Source organism: Mixophyes fleayi, chromosome 7, assembly GCF_038048845.1.
Source record: "Mixophyes fleayi isolate aMixFle1 chromosome 7, aMixFle1.hap1, whole genome shotgun sequence".
NCBI classification, from domain to species: domain Eukaryota; kingdom Metazoa; phylum Chordata; class Amphibia; order Anura; family Limnodynastidae; genus Mixophyes; species Mixophyes fleayi.
In genome coordinates, this window is record NC_134408.1 from 116,186,076 (window position 1) to 116,205,511 (window position 19,436).

The 19,436-nt window shown below is 42.1% G+C and overlaps 1 protein-coding gene across 2 annotated transcripts in view; it reads right to left on the reverse strand.

The window, feature by feature from the left end:
• Window positions 1-19,436, reverse strand: part of COL18A1 (collagen type XVIII alpha 1 chain) — a 129,187-nt gene that overhangs the window by 63,468 nt on the left and 46,283 nt on the right. Inside the window, exon 1 of one of the 2 annotated variants that reach the window (XM_075180481.1) lies at window positions 73-1,059. The exons of the other annotated variant lie outside the window; for it this stretch is intronic. Within the exon in view, the coding sequence (XP_075036582.1) occupies window positions 73-997 (925 nt within the window). The 5' untranslated portion in view covers window positions 998-1,059. Of the gene's footprint in view, window positions 1-72; window positions 1,060-19,436 lie in introns of those variants that run through there. 2 annotated transcript variants of the gene reach the window in all.

The window sequence follows — 19,436 nt, forward strand, 5'->3', positions numbered from 1 at the left end:
CTGAAACTGATTTGTTGGGTGATGGTGTAGCCCCAGCCTCCACTGACGAGAAGACTGGAAAAGAGGAAATACCTGGTTGAGGTGATGTAAGGTTCCTTAAAAACAGATTAGAGATGTTTAAGGTCTGATTACTGGAGCTGGAAAGCTGACTATGATTGTGTGTGTCTGTGATATTTTCCTGGTTCTGCCCTGTGCCTCTTTCATTTATCTGATCACCCTGCACAGTCACATTGATCACAGATCCCAACTCATGATGAGCAGGTGGATGCTCGGTAGAGGTCGGCAAGTTAGCCTCTTGCTTTTCTTCCCAGCCATTCATAAAACTTCTAATATTTTCAGCAACATTAAGGATTTCAGCTCCCACGCCAGCAATGTTCTTCTTTTCTGTAATCTTCTCTAGCACAGAGGTGACTTCATGTTTAGATGTAGGTGTTGGAGTCAGGGCATCAGATGCAACATTCAGCTCTTCCTCCTGAATCTGAAAAATATTAAAGATTTGCTTTTCTGGTGGCTTTCTGGCTGTTGTAGGCACTGTTAGATTATGCTGCTGACTCTTCAAAGTGACTGGTGAAGTCACAGTACCGGGATGCTGTTGGTTTGTGGTTACTGCGCTGGTGGCTGTTGTTGCAGCTGCTGGGACAGACGTTCCATTAGATGGAGAAGACACAGGCGTAATCACTGTGGATGAAGATGTTGCAGCTGCAGGCTCTGATGATGGAGAGCTTGCAGGTGTGAGGTCCTTTATAGACAGCAAGGTAGATGGTTTGTAGTCTGCTGTAGTCACTGCTTCAGGAAGGTTCCTTTCTCCAGGAGGTGTTGTACCAGGTGGAAGATGTGCTGCAGAAGTAGTCAAAAGGGCAGGTTGTGTGCTTGGAGGGGCTGCAGGAGTTGTTTGCTTTGCACCCCAACCAAGCCAATTAAAAAGCTGTGCCTGAGATAGTGCAGGTGAGGTCATTAGTAGGACAGCAACCACAGGCCAGACCTGTGCCACAGCCATGGCAAAAAAAAAGATCTGAAACCTTTCAGAAAGTTGCCTGTTCACATTGATTTGTCCTCTACAGCTAACAAAATACACATTACCCTTTAAACAAGAAGCAGAACTGCAGGAGGTGTGGCTACAGAAATACCAATCCAACCCTCCTTATCACTCACTGGCCCCACACTGAGTGTGGAAAAGCTGAAACAACTGCACAGTACTTCACAATTGACATAACTCTTGACAGAAAATATTAGAAACTTGACAAAAGGCATACTGTTGCTTGCTAAGGCATTTAGATAGCATGCAAGTGTAAGGAAACCCTTCGTACCCAGCATTTATTAAAAAGCTATGTGCTTATTATAACCCTTCAATGAAATGACTTCATTTATTCAGAGCTTAGGGGAACACAGTGCTGCATTTATTGATACTCCATGCTACACATAGTCACATACCAATGTTGTCAGACATACAAGGATATACCACAAAGCAGATTCTTAACAATCAAATGTAAATTTATTGATGTCTGAGTTGCACAGCAGCCACAACTTGTCCCCAATTTAAAAAAAAAATATTTGATTTAAAGCAAAAAGTAAAAATTGGTGGAAGGAGGTAATGGCCAGTTCAAAGGTCTCTTCTGGTCTGCTGCTCATAGCATCTCATGCTGAGCACTCCGCTATCCCCAGAGGGGGGGAGTTTGGAATTCATATTAGCTCTTTAATTGCACAATTAGTAATTTGCTACATTTCAGTGGCTAATTTTGCAACCTGATAAAATAGTTTCTCTTTAAATTTCAGGACTATACAAAATGTACTGATTGCAGGTGGAATTCAAAGCTAAAAAATACAAATTATAAGTGCAGTTATTAATTTAATATTACATTTAATCTTAGTTGTAGAAGCAGTTCAATAACAAAATTGCATTTTCTAACAAATTTCAATTGATTTGTAGCTGAACATCTGGCTTCCAACCCCTGTCATTCATAGTATATTTTTACTGCGCTCCGCATTAAGCGAGAGGTATGGAATTCCCACAGCGTTAAATAAGATTCCAATCAGAGTTTAAAAAAAAACTTTTTTTTTTATCTGCGGTTCTTTGTTGAACGCTGTGTTACCCGTGTTCCCTTTGTGTTTTATAATGAAACTTTGGGAAAACTTGCCTAAACAAGATTGAAACAAATGCCAGGAATTCCCAGTGTTTGCTCTTGTTTTTATGGTTTGTCTAAAAGCCAATCAAATAAAAAGGATGACTGGAATAAGTTGGCATCTGAGAAGAGAGATATATAGACAAAGGCAGAAGCTAGTAGCAGTAGTAGATCTATTTCACAAGTGTCTAGGTGTGCCTGACAAGCAGAAATTGTATCACCCATCTGCATTTAATGCAGACGTAACTTTCGGGGACGTGCCAGCACAAAATATGGGTGTGGTTTAGGTGAAACGGTCATAGTTTGGACAAATATGGAGGGTCCAATTTCTGAACCATTTTTGTGCCCTAATATAAATTAGCATTATGAAGTGATACTTCTTTAAAGCTGAACAACAAAAATGCAAAAGAGCGACTGCGATGTGATTCCCATACCTAGAGGCGCTATGATATTATTGAGTTGTTTATGTATTCCGTTATGTATCACTCTTATGTCAAAAAACTGACCTATTGACCTATTGTATAAATGAAAGACAGACAGATGAATTTCCTTAGTTTGTTCTTGTCTTTACCAAAACTCATCTGAATAGAAAATCTGTCATCATATATTCCTTTGGGGCAGCACGGTGGCTCAGTGGTCAGCACTTCTGCCTCACAGCACTGGGGTCATGAGTTCAATTCCTGACCATGGCCTTATCTGTGTGGAGTTTGTATGTTCTCCCCGTGTTTGCGTGGGTTTCCTCCGGGTGCTCCGGTTTCCTCCCACACTCCAAAAATATACTGGTAGGTTAATTGGCTACTATCAAAATTGACCCTAGTCTCTGTCTGTGTGTGTGTGTTAGGGAATTTAGACTGTAAGCTCCAATGGGACAGGGACTGATGTGAATGAGTTCTCTGTACAGCGCTGCAGAATCAGTGGCACTATATAAATAAATGGTGATGATAATGATGATGATTCTCATGGTGAAGGCTTTTGACAGTCTATATATCTTGTCTATAGGTGGATATGCATTAATGTGAATGGGCTCCATCTGATGACTACTTATGTACCCTCTATGAATGTTGCTCTGATTGTAATAACATGATCCTGATAAGAAAACAAGTTCTACAAAACAATACAAATAAGTCGCTAAATGGTTTACATTTATTTGTATTCAGTTATCCTCGAAGGAACTGGAAATTCATATCCTCCACTCAGAACTGCACTGTGATTATGCAATACAGTCACTTGGGAGTTGAACACTACTTACAGCAAAAAGCTCAGTCTCCAAATAGTAAATGGGACACAGAACTGTGACCACTGAATCCTGCTTCTCAGACCCGTTGCAGAATCAGTGATTCCTCTGGGTACTTAAGAGATTCTAGTTTCCTGGGAAAAGGAAACCCAAAGAAAAACATCCAGATGCTTGGCAACTATCAAAAGAACAGACCTATTGCCTATAATGTATACTCTCTAGGTTTTTACAAGCTCCCAGCTGACTTTTTTAGTGCAAAGAGAAGTCAAATCTCACAATTTGTAAATGTATTTCGGTTAAAACCCTTCAATAACTCAGAGAGACAGATCTATCTTTTGATAGATGAGAGTATTTCATCCTTGACAAGTATCCAGCACAGTTGAGTAAGTTCAGCTGTATAAACCAATACACAACATGGATATGCCCCTATGCACATTTTAGCTTTTGTAAAAGATATGCGGTTTGAAAATGAACTTTTGTATTCATTACTGCCATGGGACACTAAGTGTAGAGTAACGGTCAGTAAACAGCGCCGTTCTCATTTGATTTTTCCGTAACAGAAAGCAAAGTCGATACAAAGTTGAAAAATAATGTTTTTAAATCTGAGATTTAGACTGCAGTGAAGATCAAACAAGTGACATCTTCATTCATTGGAGCAAAAATTGGTTTTATATCATTTATATATATAGAATTTATATAATAATGAATATTTTCGTTTTTGTTCCTGGGTGTTCCTTTTTAAAAGGGACACTAAATCTAAAATACATTCTAATATTGAGCTGCATGCAATAGTCAAAAATATAAAATTAAATTACATAATTCAGGATCTTGACAGAACTGAAGCTTCTTGATAAAAGACTTGTACACTTGTTCTCTAGGCAAAATTTGTGGTGTGTATATTGGAAATAAAAAAAGCCCCCTAGTTCACGCAACATTGGACTATTGTGGGGAACGCTGACCAGCCTGGGGCTGAATTGTCATTATGACAGGGGGACCACACACTGCAGGTTCCCCTGCTATAGTGCTGATACTAGAAAAATCGAGGGGATCCCCCCATGCTTTTTGGCCCCTTGATTTTGCTAGTACCAGCCTAGGCTGGCAGCACTAGTGTTGGCTAAGCTCTTTGTGGGTGGCATGCTGGTTTTTTTTTTATTTTTATTTACTGCCATTGTATTTACTTATTTTTTTAATGCAGTGCGGTATTATTTATTTATTTTCTGTGTAGTTCCAGCAGAGGGCCACTTGTTTGTTTATTTATTTCTTATTTAGTGCTGGTCGGTAGTGCTGACATTGCCGCTATAAATTTAATGGTTTCTGTCGACATTGTGACTGTCGACATTACAAATTGTCGACAGTCACAATGTCAACATTTTAACTGTGGCAACATAATGAGCATGTTGCCATTCTGAATGTCGACATTTTGACTTTGTAAAAATTCTGATTGTCGACGATAGGGTGTCAACATTAGGAATGGCAACATTTCGACTACATCCCATCCATCCAACTACCTTTACAAAGACAACTATGTAAACAAATGGCATTACAATACTTTAAGTTTTTACAGGCTGGAGATAAAGCACTCAAAAGCTTGTTTAACTCACATCATGAACAATAGTAAAATTGCCCCTAATGATAGGGCCCCAAAAATAATGCTACCAGCTGAACCTATACACAAGCTTACTGACCAGCATTTACTGCAGTTAGCTACATTTTCAATGCTTTCTGCAATAACATTTGGTACAGTATAAAGGAGTTCTCTATGAGCACTCATTAAACACACAGTAAACTGCACAGAAGCTGTGAGAAATAGAACTGAGGGATGAATTAACCCAAGGTGAAAATAAAAGCTGAGGGTTTGTACATAATGGTGTGGTTCACGGAGGGTTAACAAAACAAGAAGGTGTGGTGATAACCAGGGATCGTGTCATAAGGGAAGGAACAGAGGAATAGGTTAAAAGAACTGGGAGGAGTGGGAATAGCTCTCTTGGCTCCAGGACAGGCATACCATCCCTCCCATTCCCGACTCCTGGATCCGTTTGCTCTCTGGTTGAGATGTCTCGTTACCTTCTGTTTTAAAGATGCAAGGCCTGGTCATGTCACAGAGAGGTGCTGAAGCAGCAAAGACAAGAGGTGGGGCCAAACTCGAGTGCAGGCCGTGGTATTGGTACGGATGTATGTTAAACCCCAGAGGTAGGTTGGGCCAACCTGAAGCATGGACTGTGGTATGGTACAGGTGTGCTGGTGTAGCCCTGGAAGAAAGTTGGGCCGATTTGGAGCACTGGCCTTGTTTATTGGTACAGGTGCTTGGTAAGTCCAGGAGGTAGGATGGGCCAATCTTGAGCGCTGGCTGTAGTATTTGTACGGGTGCTGGTTAAGCCCCGGAGCTAGGTTAGGTCGACCTGGAGCACTGGCCTTGGTTATTGGTATGGGTGCTGTGTAAGCCTCGGAGGTAGGTTGGGCTGATTTTGAGCGCTGGCCGTGGTATGTGTGCTGGTTAAGCCCCGGAGGTAGGTTGGGCTGACCTGGAACACGGGCTGTGGTATTTGTACGGGTGCTGATTAAGCCCCGGAGCTAGGTTAGGCCGACCTGGAGCACTGGCCTTGATTATTGGTACGGGTGCTGTGTAAGCTTTGGAGGTAGGTTGGGCTGATTTTGAGCGCTGGCCGTGGTATGTGTGCTGGTTTAGCCCCGGATGTAGGTTGGGCTGACCTGGAGCACGGGCTGTAGTATTTTGTAGGGGTGCTGTTTAAGCCCCGGAGGTATATTGGAAAAATCCAAGAGCACGGACCTTGGATTCACGCGTTGGTGCGGCTTTGAGGTGGCAGGGGAACACTGTACAAGATAAACACGGTGGGTGAAGCGCACATTCATAGTAGCAGGCTTTTGGAACCCATTTCCTTTGAAGATTTGACTTGAGGTTTGGTGCATGCACAGTTCATCGGAGCATTACCTTTAGCCTAGATGGGTGCGGGTTCCGGGGTGCCTGGGGGACGGTTGTCCTGTTAACATACAAATGCTAGAGGCGCTTACTGATAGACAAGGCAGTACAGTGTTCCCTCGCAACCATAATAGCAGTTATTTAAAGAAAAGAGTTTAATTTGCCAACAAAAAGTCGGAGTGGTGACTTTTCTTATAGCACATAAGGTTTAGGGTTAAGACAGAAGGGTTTGACGTTATGTCATCAACCGTTAAGCATTTTATATGCTTTAAACCCTCTGTTAAAAGTGAGGACAAAGTACAAGTTCTACACTTTATGAGGCTTAGTTTTTAAATGCCCATATGTACAAGCTGTAAGCGATATCAAGATATTCAAGAGAAACAATCATCAAAATAACCCTGAAAATTTTTAAATAGCAAGAAGCCCCTTTATTTGTTTTTTGAGTATTAAATTATAAGAATATTTTAGGTAAACAAAACTTTGTTTTTCTTTTTGGTTTGAGCTGTCAGATTATACTATTCCTGATAAATATTGTGGAATTATGTGAACGTGATTGTCCCTCACTGAAAGTGTCAAAAGTTGCCAACCCTAAAACTACCGTTGTTCTTATTGACAACTAGCAATTTTTACTGACACCTAGGGGCAGATTCAATTCTACAAAACATCGCTGTGTAGTGACCATAGAGGTGCGAGGAAATGTAAGTGTTACTTTTTACTGTATAAACGGTAATAAAGCCCGGCCGCAATGTTCAAATGAACATTGCGGCCAATTGAATCTGCCCCTTGTAATGCTTTATTAAAATGTGTTCAGAAAAGTAGAGACAACATCTACACACAATGGGAGGTCATACATTAAGTTACAACCCTAAATAATCTCAAAAGCATTACTGTGAGATTAGTGTTTCAGGAGGGAGCCATTTTTAACAATTTAATCCATATGCAACAAAATCATTCACTACTAGACATCAATAAAACTGCTAAAACCACTCTCATACAGCAGAAACAACTCCTCGTCTCGTGTATTAATTAGTTTTTTTTTGCTTAACAAACAAAACTATTATATGCTTGAGCGGCACAGAAATCACCAAATACTGTAGGAAGATCACAATACTGTATGCTAATCACAGGAGGAAAGCTAAAGTGGGGGGGGCAGGTACAAAGAACTGGGGCCGGGGCTGCCTTAGGGCCCTGCCTGTGTAGTGGGAGGAGCCACCAACCTTTTGTGGTCACACCCTCTTTGGCGGCTATGGAAAGGACTCCAAGAATGTATGTACTGGGGCCCAAAATCCTACTGGTGGCCTTGGCTATTGCTGGGTACAGTTATCATCATCATCCGCTATTTGCACCTACCCCTGGCCACCACCCAAAGGTGTATATAGTCTTTGCCCCAATCTGCACTTGTTTGCAAATTGCGAGAACACTCCCTTACTGTACTCGGCCTACTTTAGACTGCCCCCATCTCTCCTATCCAGGGACAAGCAGGCGTATGTGACAGAATCATGCAAATCTGCATGGATATATGCGTGTACCCACTTTTCTGGGCATGAGCAGAGCAATGTCTCACAAGACAGGCTACAAAAACTGGCATAGCACTTACTCTGCATCAACCCCTAAGAGTGACGGCAGTGCAGACAGTATTATGTCCAGAAATGGACTTCTCTAAATATGTGGATAGATAAACCAGTGCTCATAATCTAGGGCTGAATTCCTTTCGCTATGTTGTGGTCACCAATGTCTCCTGTCAACAAGAGCAGGATTAGAACAGCAGCAGAATTAGAAGAGCACAGAGAGAGGAAACAGGCTTAGGCACATTAATGGGGTCTTCCTTCTGGGACCACACAGAATGTAATAAAAACCATTTACAGCATTGGGTATTTGGTGCATTTCTGGCATAAAATATACTGCTGAAAACACTGTGGGACTTTTGTTCCTTGACGTCGTGCTCCTACATACAACATACCAAAGAAAACCATAAAAATGATAATGAAATGAACACAATTTTGAACAAAGATTCACATGTAGCCACCAGACTATTGAGATGCCGTGATGCTTATTTCTCAGCTTGTAGTCTAAAATTATGATTTGCTCTTATGTTTTTAAATAGAGATATTGAGCCTAGATATATCTGAAGTCAGAAGAACATTAAAGAATCCCTTTCCTAGAAGCTCCTCATTGAAAATCTGTTGGGATATGAAACAATAAACCCTACTGTTGTCTAACAGAACAGTCGTATAAGCTCTGGCACAGAGACAATCGGTTCTAATGCCAATATGAACAGAAATCATATAGCAATTGAGTTAAAGTTACAAATGTTACAGCAACCATTTGCATGCAGAAAGTTGCATTATCTCATGGGAAAGAAGATATAAAGGCCTTCATAGGAAGTAGATAAAAGGTGGTGGGTTCAAGTCTGAACGTCCTTTCCATAGCCGCCGAATGGGGTGTGACCACGCATGGTTGTAAGCTCCTCCCACTACACAGGCAAGCCAGGGACCCCGGCAATTGGTTCCTGCTCCTCCCTCAGCGACCCTGTCTATCTTACTTGTATACACATTATCTGTGCTATTTAGTGGCACGCATATCTGTAGTTTGTAAAAGACTATGCCGTTACTGTCATTACTATCAGTCAACACTTACACTATACCTTCCCTGTAGTTGGAAGCCAAGCATACGTATGAGAAACACGGGACTAGAATCAGCTGCCTCTGCGTCGGAACGTCCTCACTGTACATGGCCTACATTATTCCACACTTTACCCTGCTCCGTCCCTCAAGTCGTAGGCTGTCATAAGTGTGATTTGCACTCAGACATGAATATCATGAAACTGCACAGAGCTATTTCATGCACGATACACTGCACAAATAGACGTACATTTGAACGTGAATCAGACCTGAGGTGTTTAGAGGCAACTTTATTTGTCTTGGCAAAATTAGATGTGGCCAGTTGAAAAGGTTACAAAATGTTAGTAAGAATCATATTCTGAACAAAATTCAATGTTGAGCTGTTGAGTTTTTTGTATGCAATGAAGTTGCCTGTTTGCATCTACCCTTAATGATTATTATTATTATTATTATTATTATTATTATTATTATTATTATTATTAATAATAATAATAATAACCTTTAGTTATATAGCAACAACATTTTATGCAGCATATTACAAAGAATGTGTATTTGTTTATGTCAGGCCCTGCCACATTGGAGCCTGCAATCTAAATTTTCTCACTCAAACAGTAGCTAGCATTAACCTACCAGTATATGTTGGGACTCTGACCTTAAGGGTAACATACCTGTGCCTCACCAATGAAGGGAAACTCTCATATGTAGCAACATATGAATACTACAGGAACTCCACACTTTTAAAAGGGGGGTAATTGTTGGTTATGTGCAGTTATATGAACAGGGTTGAACTGGCCCGCCAGGGATCAGGTTATCACCCTATAGGCCCTGACCCTGATGGCTCCCATCTTTGTTGGTGGGGGGAGCGGGTACCTTTAAAAAAAAAAATACTAACGTGATCGCGTCGCGGGTGCCCCTCCTCCCTTCTCTCTGCTCCGTTCGCACTGGATGACGTTCAGCAGTGAGGAGCAGTGCAGAGAGTAGTTGGCAAGAAAACAGAAGACAGGAAGAGAAGAGAAGAAAAGAGAAGAAAGAAGCCAATATACAAGGTAAGCGAAGGAACGGAAGCAAGGGGGAGCAAAGGCAGCATGGCAGAGTGTGAAGGGGGAGCAAAGGCAGCATGGCAGAGTGTGAAGGGGGAGCAAAGGCAGCATGGCAGAATGTAATGGGGGGGCAAAGGCAGCATGCCAGAGTGTGAAGGGGGATCAAAGGCAGCATGCCAGAGTGTGAAGGGGGATCAAAGGCAGCATGCCAGAGTGTGAAGGGGGATCAAAGGCAGCATGGCAGAGGAAGAAGGGGGACAAAGACAAAGGCAGCATGGCAGAGTGTGAAGGGGGGCAAATACAGCATGGCAGACTGTAAAGGGGGCACAGGCAGCATGGCAGACTGTGAAGGGGGGCACAGGCAGCATGGCAGAGGAAAGAGGGGGGCAAAGACAAAGGCAGCATGGCAGAGTGTGAAGGGGGGCAAAGGCAGCATGGCAGAGTGTGAAGGGGGGCAAAGGCAGCATGGCAGAGTGTGAAGGGGGGTCAGGAGAAGGGGGAAAGCAAAAACAGCATGGAGGGCGCAGTGTGATCATAAGGGGGCACAGCATGGTGGTGAAGGGGCACAGTAATGTGTGTGTGATGGCACAGTGGGCTTGTGTCAATGTAATGTGCGTGTGGTAGGTGGTGGCTATCTAATGGGTGTTATTTTGTTTGTGGGGTGATGGTGGGGCAATTTAATTTAATAGTAGGGACTATTAATTTAAGATGGGGTGGTTTGGGGCTATTAATTGAATGTGGGGCTGAGTTTGAGGAGCATAAGGTCTATTTATTAAATGTGAAAATTAATTATTTATTGGCAGTGACGGTTGCAGGAAATAGGTATATTTATTATATGTAAATGCTACTAATTTATTGCTGGGGCTGTTTGGAGGGAGGGAAATAAGTTATTTATTATATGGGAATACTATTACTTTAATGTTGGGGCTGGAGGAAGGCCTAAGTGTTAATTGTGGGTCCTACTGATTTAACACAAGGGCTGGTTATAATTTTCTAAATGTACCTCTCTCTCTCTGTCTGTGTGTGTGTGTTAGGGAATTTAGACTGTAAGCTCCAGTGGTGATGATGATGGTGTACCCATTTTTATTTCCCCAAATAGGGCCCCCAACATTCCAGGATCCAAACAAGCCGCAACTAATGAAACCAGCAGCCACAGGTGGTAAAAGTAACAAGAACAGGTAAGAGAGAGCAGGACAGTGTGTCAAATGTTCTGATTCTAGTGGGCCAATCCTGATTTTTGGTGACTGTTCTGCCCAATCTATGGGGAAGGTCAAGACTGTGTACTCTTTATATACACACTGCATTCTTTATATACTACACTATGGTGCTAGTTGTCCTTCCTGGGCTGACCATTCCCCCTCTAGTGTCTGGTCTCGCTTCTCTATGATTGCTGGCCACACCCCCTCTGGTGGGCCCCTAGCGTTGCAGTCCCCCGATGGGCCCTTTATGCCCCAGTCTGACACTATCTGTCTTCCCAGTAAGATTAACTTAGTTTTTTTAATGAATGCAAAATAATTACAATGCATTTCCTTTAAAAATACATTCAGTCTTCCTAGTATATTTAGTGTTGCCTGATACTCCCAATGTCCAACACTGGTGATGAATGGGAACAATTCACCAGTAAGTTGTATCAGGGGAATCATTTAATAAGATTTACATGTTTTCTTTTCTGCATCTTCTACAAAAGTTCCCATGGAAGCTAAATGTTTCATAGTAACCTTCCACTCCTCAACCCAAGTACCAGAGGGGATGGGACTGAATTGCAGCTCTCAGACACATTGGGCCTGATGCTGAAATCTACACCCATGTTTTGTGCATTGTAAGATACGTCCAGTTCTGCATCTGTAGCGTATGTGCCTGGTTTACATCAGACATACATACATCCATACATGCATACACATAACCAGGTCAGAAGCCCACTAAACTTTGTTAACATTTGTTTTGATAGTGAAAAAATATAGCTATTATATAAAATATAGGCTTATATAATACAGCTAATATAATGTTCCTTTTCTCGCACGAATGAAAGTAGCAGACACACTATTTTTAAAATACGCCCACAGAATCCTAGAATATATGCACAATCCATGAAGAAAGCACCTATAAGCTTCAGAGGTGGCAAAAGAGTGTTCATGACCTCATCATCATCATCAGAGTGTTTCTACACATGCCAGGTGCAAAGGATACTGCTCCTGCCAGACGTATATATGCATCTTAATACTGATCTGCCTCAGCCGCATTCGTGTGAACATACCTTTACCGTACAAGTTCTACGTTAGACCGCCCCATCCCGTTCACAAATGGGCATACCGCCAACACAGTGTTGGCCCCATTGTGTTTTGCGAACCCTGAATACGTGGCAGTTGTCCAATCTATTTGACACAAGAAGTGTCAGAGTGCTGACATTCAAAATTCTCTTGACACAAGAGGATGTCCTGCTACAGAGACAGTGGGAGTCGGGAGATCAATCCAAGAAACCGGTAGCAAGCACTATTGTTACTAGCTAGAGGTATTACACAGGATTTGATGAAGGTCTTCAGCTTTTGTTTCAAGATTTTTTTTGTTTCTGACAACTATTTTTCAATATTGACATCATAAGTCTTGGTAACTTTCACTGAACTAAAACTGAAAGGATAAGCTTTCCAAGGTGAGATCTCTTTATCACTCTGCAACGCATGGATGACACACTAACTTTAGTGGGCTTGCGATCGCACATTTGTGATAGCAAGTCCTCCCCCAAAACATCAATTTTGGAGACTTCCTTGGGTTGATATACATGGTCTTGCCCACATCACACTGGAATAATCTGTACTCATGCCCATGTCACTGCCCACCCTAACCCCTTTGATTAAATCTAACAGGCATGACGTTACCTCTCCTAAATGCTTTCACATTTGAGTGACACATGTAATGCATGGCTCAAGCTTATTTACATAAACCTTGGTGCTCTATACCACTTCTCTTTTACTGTATAGAATTCTCCTTCTCTATTTCAATTGTGAAAGCTTAAGTTACTAAGGGGTATTTAACATACACTGACACTACATTTTAATAATGTTCAAAGATCATTTCATTTTGGAGGATGCAAAGTCCACATTTGTGTTGTGCCAAGATGCGCCTGTAGCAGTGTTAGAGACTATTAACTTTCTAGCGACGATGGCAATACACATATAATCATGTCATATGTATTCTGTAGCACACTGGGTGTGTTCAGTTGCAGCTCATAAATGTACTGCTTAGATTTTACTGTTCTCTCAACCACGAGGTAAACATTCTTTTGCAGGTCTCTCAGGAAGGTTATCCCACACTTTCTGCAAGCTTCACTGGTGCTAATAAAATGCAAAAAAATCCAGCTAAGCAATCATTTACATTTGATAGTTTACTAAGTGTAATACATGCAATAAATCTCTAGTTGTTCTGCTCTTTAGGGTTGAAAATGTGCTCAGGGCCTGATCAACCACTAGGCTGACCAGGCTGCAGCCTGGGGCGCTGGGTCCCGGGGGGCGCTGCCCTGTGGCTATTTTTTTTAAAAAAAATATATATATATTTTTTTTAAAAAAAAATAATTTTTTTTTTTTTTATTTCATTTTTTTTTTTTTTCCTTCATTCATTTTTTTTTTCGGGGTGGGGGAGGGGGGGTCGCCGCGGGGGGGGTGGAGGGCTCGACAATCAAAAGCAATGGTGGTCAGTGGTTAGCAACACACAGCCAATCGCCAGGCTGCCTGTTGCTGTGCAGCAGACAGGAAGCAGGACATCTTCACTTCCTATCTGCTGATCTGAGGAGAGGAGCGACGCTGGCACAACTACAGGTAATTGAAGGGGGGAACTGCCCTGCATATCTATAGGGAGGGGGGGAACTGCCCTGCATATCTATAGGGAGGGGGGGGGACTGCCCTGCAAATCTATAGGGAGGGGGGGAACTGCCCTGCATATCTATAGGGAGGGGGGGGAACTGCCCTGCATATCTATAGGGAGGGGGGGGAACTGCCCTGCATATCTATAGGGAGGGGGGGGGAACTGCCCTGCATATCTATAGGGAGGGGGGGGAACTGCCCTGCATATCTAGAGGGAGGGGGGAACTGCCCTGCATATCTATAGGGAGCGGGGGGAACTGCCCTGCATATCAATAGGGAGGGGGGGAACTGCCCTGCATATCTATAGGGAGGGGGGGGAACTGCCCTGCATATCTATAGGGAGGGGGGGGAACTGCCCTGCATATCTATAGGGAGGGGGGGGAACTGCCCTGCATATCTATGGGGGGGGAACTGCCCTGCATATCTATAGGGAGGGGGGGAACTGCCCTGCATATCTATAAGGAGGGGGGAAACTGCCCTGCATATCTATAGGGAGGGGGGGGAACTGCCCTGCATATCTATAGGGAGGGGGGGGAAACTGCCCTGCATATCTATAGGGAGGGGGGGGAAACTGCCCTGCATATCTATAGGGAGGGGGGGGGAACTGCCCTGCATATCTATAGGGAGGGGGGGGAACTGCCCTGCATATCTATGGGGGGGGAACTGCCCTGCATATCTATAGGGAGGGGGGGAACTGCCCTGCATATCTATAAGGAGGGGGGGAACTGCCCTGCATATCTATAGGGAGGGGGGAACTGCCCTGCATATCTATAGGGAGGGAGAGAGGTTGATATGTATGAAGGAGGGCAGAGGAGGGGGGCTGATATATGTGACTGGGGGAGTTTTGATGTGACGGGGGGGGATAGCTAGCTAGCAGAGTGGAGGTAAGGAAAATAGCTGCAAGGGGGATGGATGCAGGATGGGAGGTAAAGAAAATGACTGCAGCAGGGGTTAAGGAAAATGGCTGTGGGGGGGGGGGTTGTGGTTAAGGAAAATGGCTGCAGGGGGTATTTAAAAAATACAGCAGCTTTGGGGGGCAGAATCTCATGATTGTGTGGTGGTCACATGGGTGGTCTCAGCAATCACTAGAATACTAAATATTAGTGAGATGGGGCTGGTAGAGGTTTGTATTTGATTGACAACAAATATTCAGATATTGCTTATATATGCCTGTCCAATGGGGTACTTTTAGCTGGCCATAATGGAGTGTTGTGTTTTAACTAAAGGGCCTAATCATTCAGGGTTTGCATTATAATACATTTTTGCATTTTCAAAACAGGACGCCAACTTTCCAGAAGCCAGCGAGAGGATAACAAAGTTGCAAGAGAGAAGAGCAAGAACAGGTAAGAGACAATGGCACAATCTGTCTAAATTTGAATGCTGGAGAATACACCTGAACATTCATATTCAGGAGTGTTCCTATACACCTATCTATTCGGAGGGAGGGGGGGGGGGGGGGCGCTGCGGCCGTATTAGCCTAGGGCGGCCAGAACCCTTAATCAGGCCCTGAATGTGCTATATCCCATAAACTGAATCCCTAAGGGCATACTATTAATTTTCCATTATTGGACCTTAATCCAGGTCAAACAGTCAATAACAGATATTTCTGAGGCGTGGCTTGGTGCACTTTAACACAGAGCTCCTGCTCAGTCTGTGTTTTATTTGCCTCACACAACTATTAAATATTATATTATCTTCTCACAAACCATATCGACCACTTGGGAAATATCTATCTGAGATGTCTCTCAAACAGAAAAAAAAAGTAACAGAGCAGTAGGCAGTCAATTTCTTCCAATGGCAGTAAACTCCTCTTGGGGACACAAGATGGCTGACAAAAGTTACAACAAGGCAGGACCATACGGATCTGCTTAACACTGAAAAGCTGCTTGACTCTATGTGGAGTCAGACATCTATCTTTAGTTAAAGGTTATTAAAGTGCAGCATGTGGATATTAAGGACAGACAAAGGGGAGACAGTCTTAAGACTAAAAATGGGCTCCAGAGCTATTCCAGATTGGATACAGTTTGGAATTGTTTCAGGCAACATTACCAGAAAAATGAATTAGGTTGTTCTGATAGGACCTTACACTGACCCTCCAAGCAAATAGAGACCCCCGAAAATATAGTGTTGGGGCTCCACCACTTTAGATCTACAGAGGCTTTATGAACAGCTTTAAGTCCAGACTGCATTTTTACTTTTCAAGGCATGTGGATTATTTATCCTAACCTAGATCCATCAATACTGAAATCTTACAATTAAACCTCTTGTTGTGACTCTCCATATCCATTAAGTGAAGTATTGATGGAGGATTCCTTTCAAGATGATGATAATACAAAATGGTACAAATTACTTTTACTGGGACTGCTTAACATCATTCAGGGGGAAGGAAGCCAGCTTCATCTGAGGGCGAGACCAGCAGCCACTGCAGACTCCTCATCTCTCTTAGGAGAGGATTACCTTCCAATGGAGGGGTCAGCTACCTCTAAGACTGATCGATGTCCTCCATATGGTGCCATGACATTACGACACTGCATGTGTACTGTACATTTACAGTGTACTTTACAGGGTAACACACAGTAACACTAGTAACAATAGTTTTGTTTGATGACTTTTTTTTTAGTTTGGGAGAAGACAGACATTACGTTCATAACTTGCATTTCATAGCTGGGTAAGTTGTTTGGCTATGTGTTGAAATTCTTGATGGGTCTGGTTTTCTTTCTACTTCTTTCTCCCCTACTCCCAATTGTGGTTGGGGTATAAGTGGCAGGAGGAAGGGAGAGGATGGGGGAGACCAATAGGCATGCAATCATTCAGCAGGAAAAAGAGGGTCTACTTGAGTTTCAGGGTTATCCAATCAGGAAAAAAGTAATGTACAGTATATTGTTAAGAATCTACTAATCCCATCCAATCACAGCCAGTTAAGATGCAGTAGGTTGCACTACAGCTGGGTCACAGTGAGGCAGAGTAGCACTGGGGTGGGCTGCCATGGGTGGTGCAATTGTTGAACTCAAAATGATTTATACATATTAATTATGTCAAGTCGAGGTCTCGTTTTTTTCCGAACTAAACAAAATCTAGTTTTTCTAACCTCTCTTTATAATTTAACCCTTCAATTTCCTTATTAATAAGGTTGCCTGTCTTTGAAACCAATAATTCTAATTAATTTCTTAGTGTCCAAAACGGTACCCTATAATAAAGATGTGGTCTAAGTAGTAACTTGTACAATAGTAATACTACCTTTGCATGTATACCCCTTTTTTTGCATCCCAGTATTTAATTTGCCTTATTCACCTGGCACTTTGTGCTGTTACTCAGCTTTCTACCATCTACACTGACAATGACAGGAACCTATACAGACCTCTATTGTACACCAATAACAAGCCCAGTCTGAATGTGTACAGCTTATAACAACCCTTTGTCTTCTATCCTTCAACCAGTTCTCCACCCATTCACAGTCTCTTATTTTCATTCTCATATTCATCATCTCACTATTCTGTTATAAGCTTGAATTTTCCACATGTCGTTGACTGACATAAAACTTTAGTGCACTGCGAATCAGTTTATTTACTTTCATTTCATTTAGGACATTATGGAGTTTTTAGCTACACATAGGACTCATGTAAGTAAATATGGTTTCCAACACATATTGGGTTTTGTACTTTGGTAGCGACTAGGAAAAATATTCTTTACTGAAAATATTATAAGAAATTAACAGATGCTTTAATTATGTCATTCTAAAATCTATCAAAAAATGAAAATAGTAGTGTCTACAGGAAAATGGGGGCTTAGTGGCTGAAAATGCAGACCCAAAACCGAATGCTAGGTGAAATTTAATCAGTGAGAGTTTGTCATATTTTTGCTAAACTGTTTTTGTTCGCTCACCGGTAGCTAAGGGTGGGTACACGCTATAGAAAATTTCTCCCGAAACAACATCTTTAATGATTATACCAACAATTAAAAAAAAAAAAAGTCCCGATCAGCATGCAGGTTCATGTGTACACACACTAAACACTTTTTACAAGATTAAGCTTCAGATCTGTGCTCTTTATCTGTTACAACCATCTGATGAAAAGATTGTGACTCTGTACACTCCATAGTGATCTATGAACACCGCTGGTCGTGAGTGCATACACACTGCAGAATTGGTGCGACATCGTTCCATTGTTTTAGCTGGTTTAAAAATCAAATGAAACGATACGATGTGCTATGGAATGATAATCATTCATCGTTGGAGCGTACACTACTGCAATATCAAACCGAAACTTGTTTATCATGTGATTGGCCCGATAATCGCTTGAAAACCCTGTAGTGTGTACTCAGCCTAAACTTTACATTTCTTACTACAATAAAATGTACTAACTGTTCCCAATCATGGCCATTGGCTTCCTAAAGTTGTCCACACATGTGCTGATATTGTTAATATTATCGGCAAACTGGCCCGATATGACTTTATGTGTGGCACTGACAATGTAGGCGATCTCTAAGAATGATTAAATGAAAATGGACTGGAATATATTCCTGTAAGTGAGGACTGTTTGTGCAATTATCATCATCATCATCATCACCATTTATTTATATAGCGCCACTGATTCCGCAGCGCTTTACAGAGAACTCAATCACATCAGTCCCTGCCCCATTGGAGCTTACAGTCTAAATTCCCTAACACAGACAGACAGACACACAGAGTAAGGTCAATTTGTTAGCAGCCAATTCACCTACCAGTATGTTTTTGGAGTGTGGGAGGAAACTGGAGCACCAGGAAGAAACACACACAAACACGGGGAGAACATACAAACTCCACACAGATAAGGCCATGGTTGGGAATTGAACTCATGACCCCGGCGCTGTGAGGCAGAAGTGCTAACCACTAAGCCACTGTGCTGCCCCGTTATCTTCCAATCTAGCCCACTCTTCCGTGTGCCAAAATTGTATAGTTATCCAGTCACTGTGCCCAAGGGAAGAGAGGCAGGAACGATGGTGTGTGGCCAACTTATTCCTGTTCTAGAGACCCAAGTGATCCTTGCATGAGAAATACAGACTATTTTCCATATGCCCATTTTTCAAGAAATAAAATCAATATATCCACAACTGCTGTTTTTCTGTTTGAACAGTTGTATCATGTTGTCTATCAAAGTAAATAACGTGTTTGAGATAGACATTGAGGCCAAAGAGTCCAGATGCAGCACATGTGCTCTTAAGCAAAACCACAACATTTATTGAAACATCCTGATGCCGCACAAACAATTTCAAACAAAGAAAATGAATGTGTCAAAAGATGTGGACGAGCCGGCAGCAATATTGTTTATCCTCTTGAACAGCAGAGCAAACACTGGTAACAGATGTATATAAAGTACTCACTGTCATGCACAACATCAAATAATTACACCCATTTAACAGCTGTTATTAATGTAAAAACTGCAATGTTTCCATCGTATAAATACACAGCACACAAGAGCAGAAACGTAATGTTCAAATTATGAGTTACAAATTTGTTTCTCAAAAGTTACCAAAAAAATCTGAACGACTACTTGTTATCTTGTTAAAAACGGTTACAAAATAAATCTTACTACTTTTGTAAATAACTGATAAAACAATGTCTAAGTGATGCCTTAATTCTTTTATTACTTGG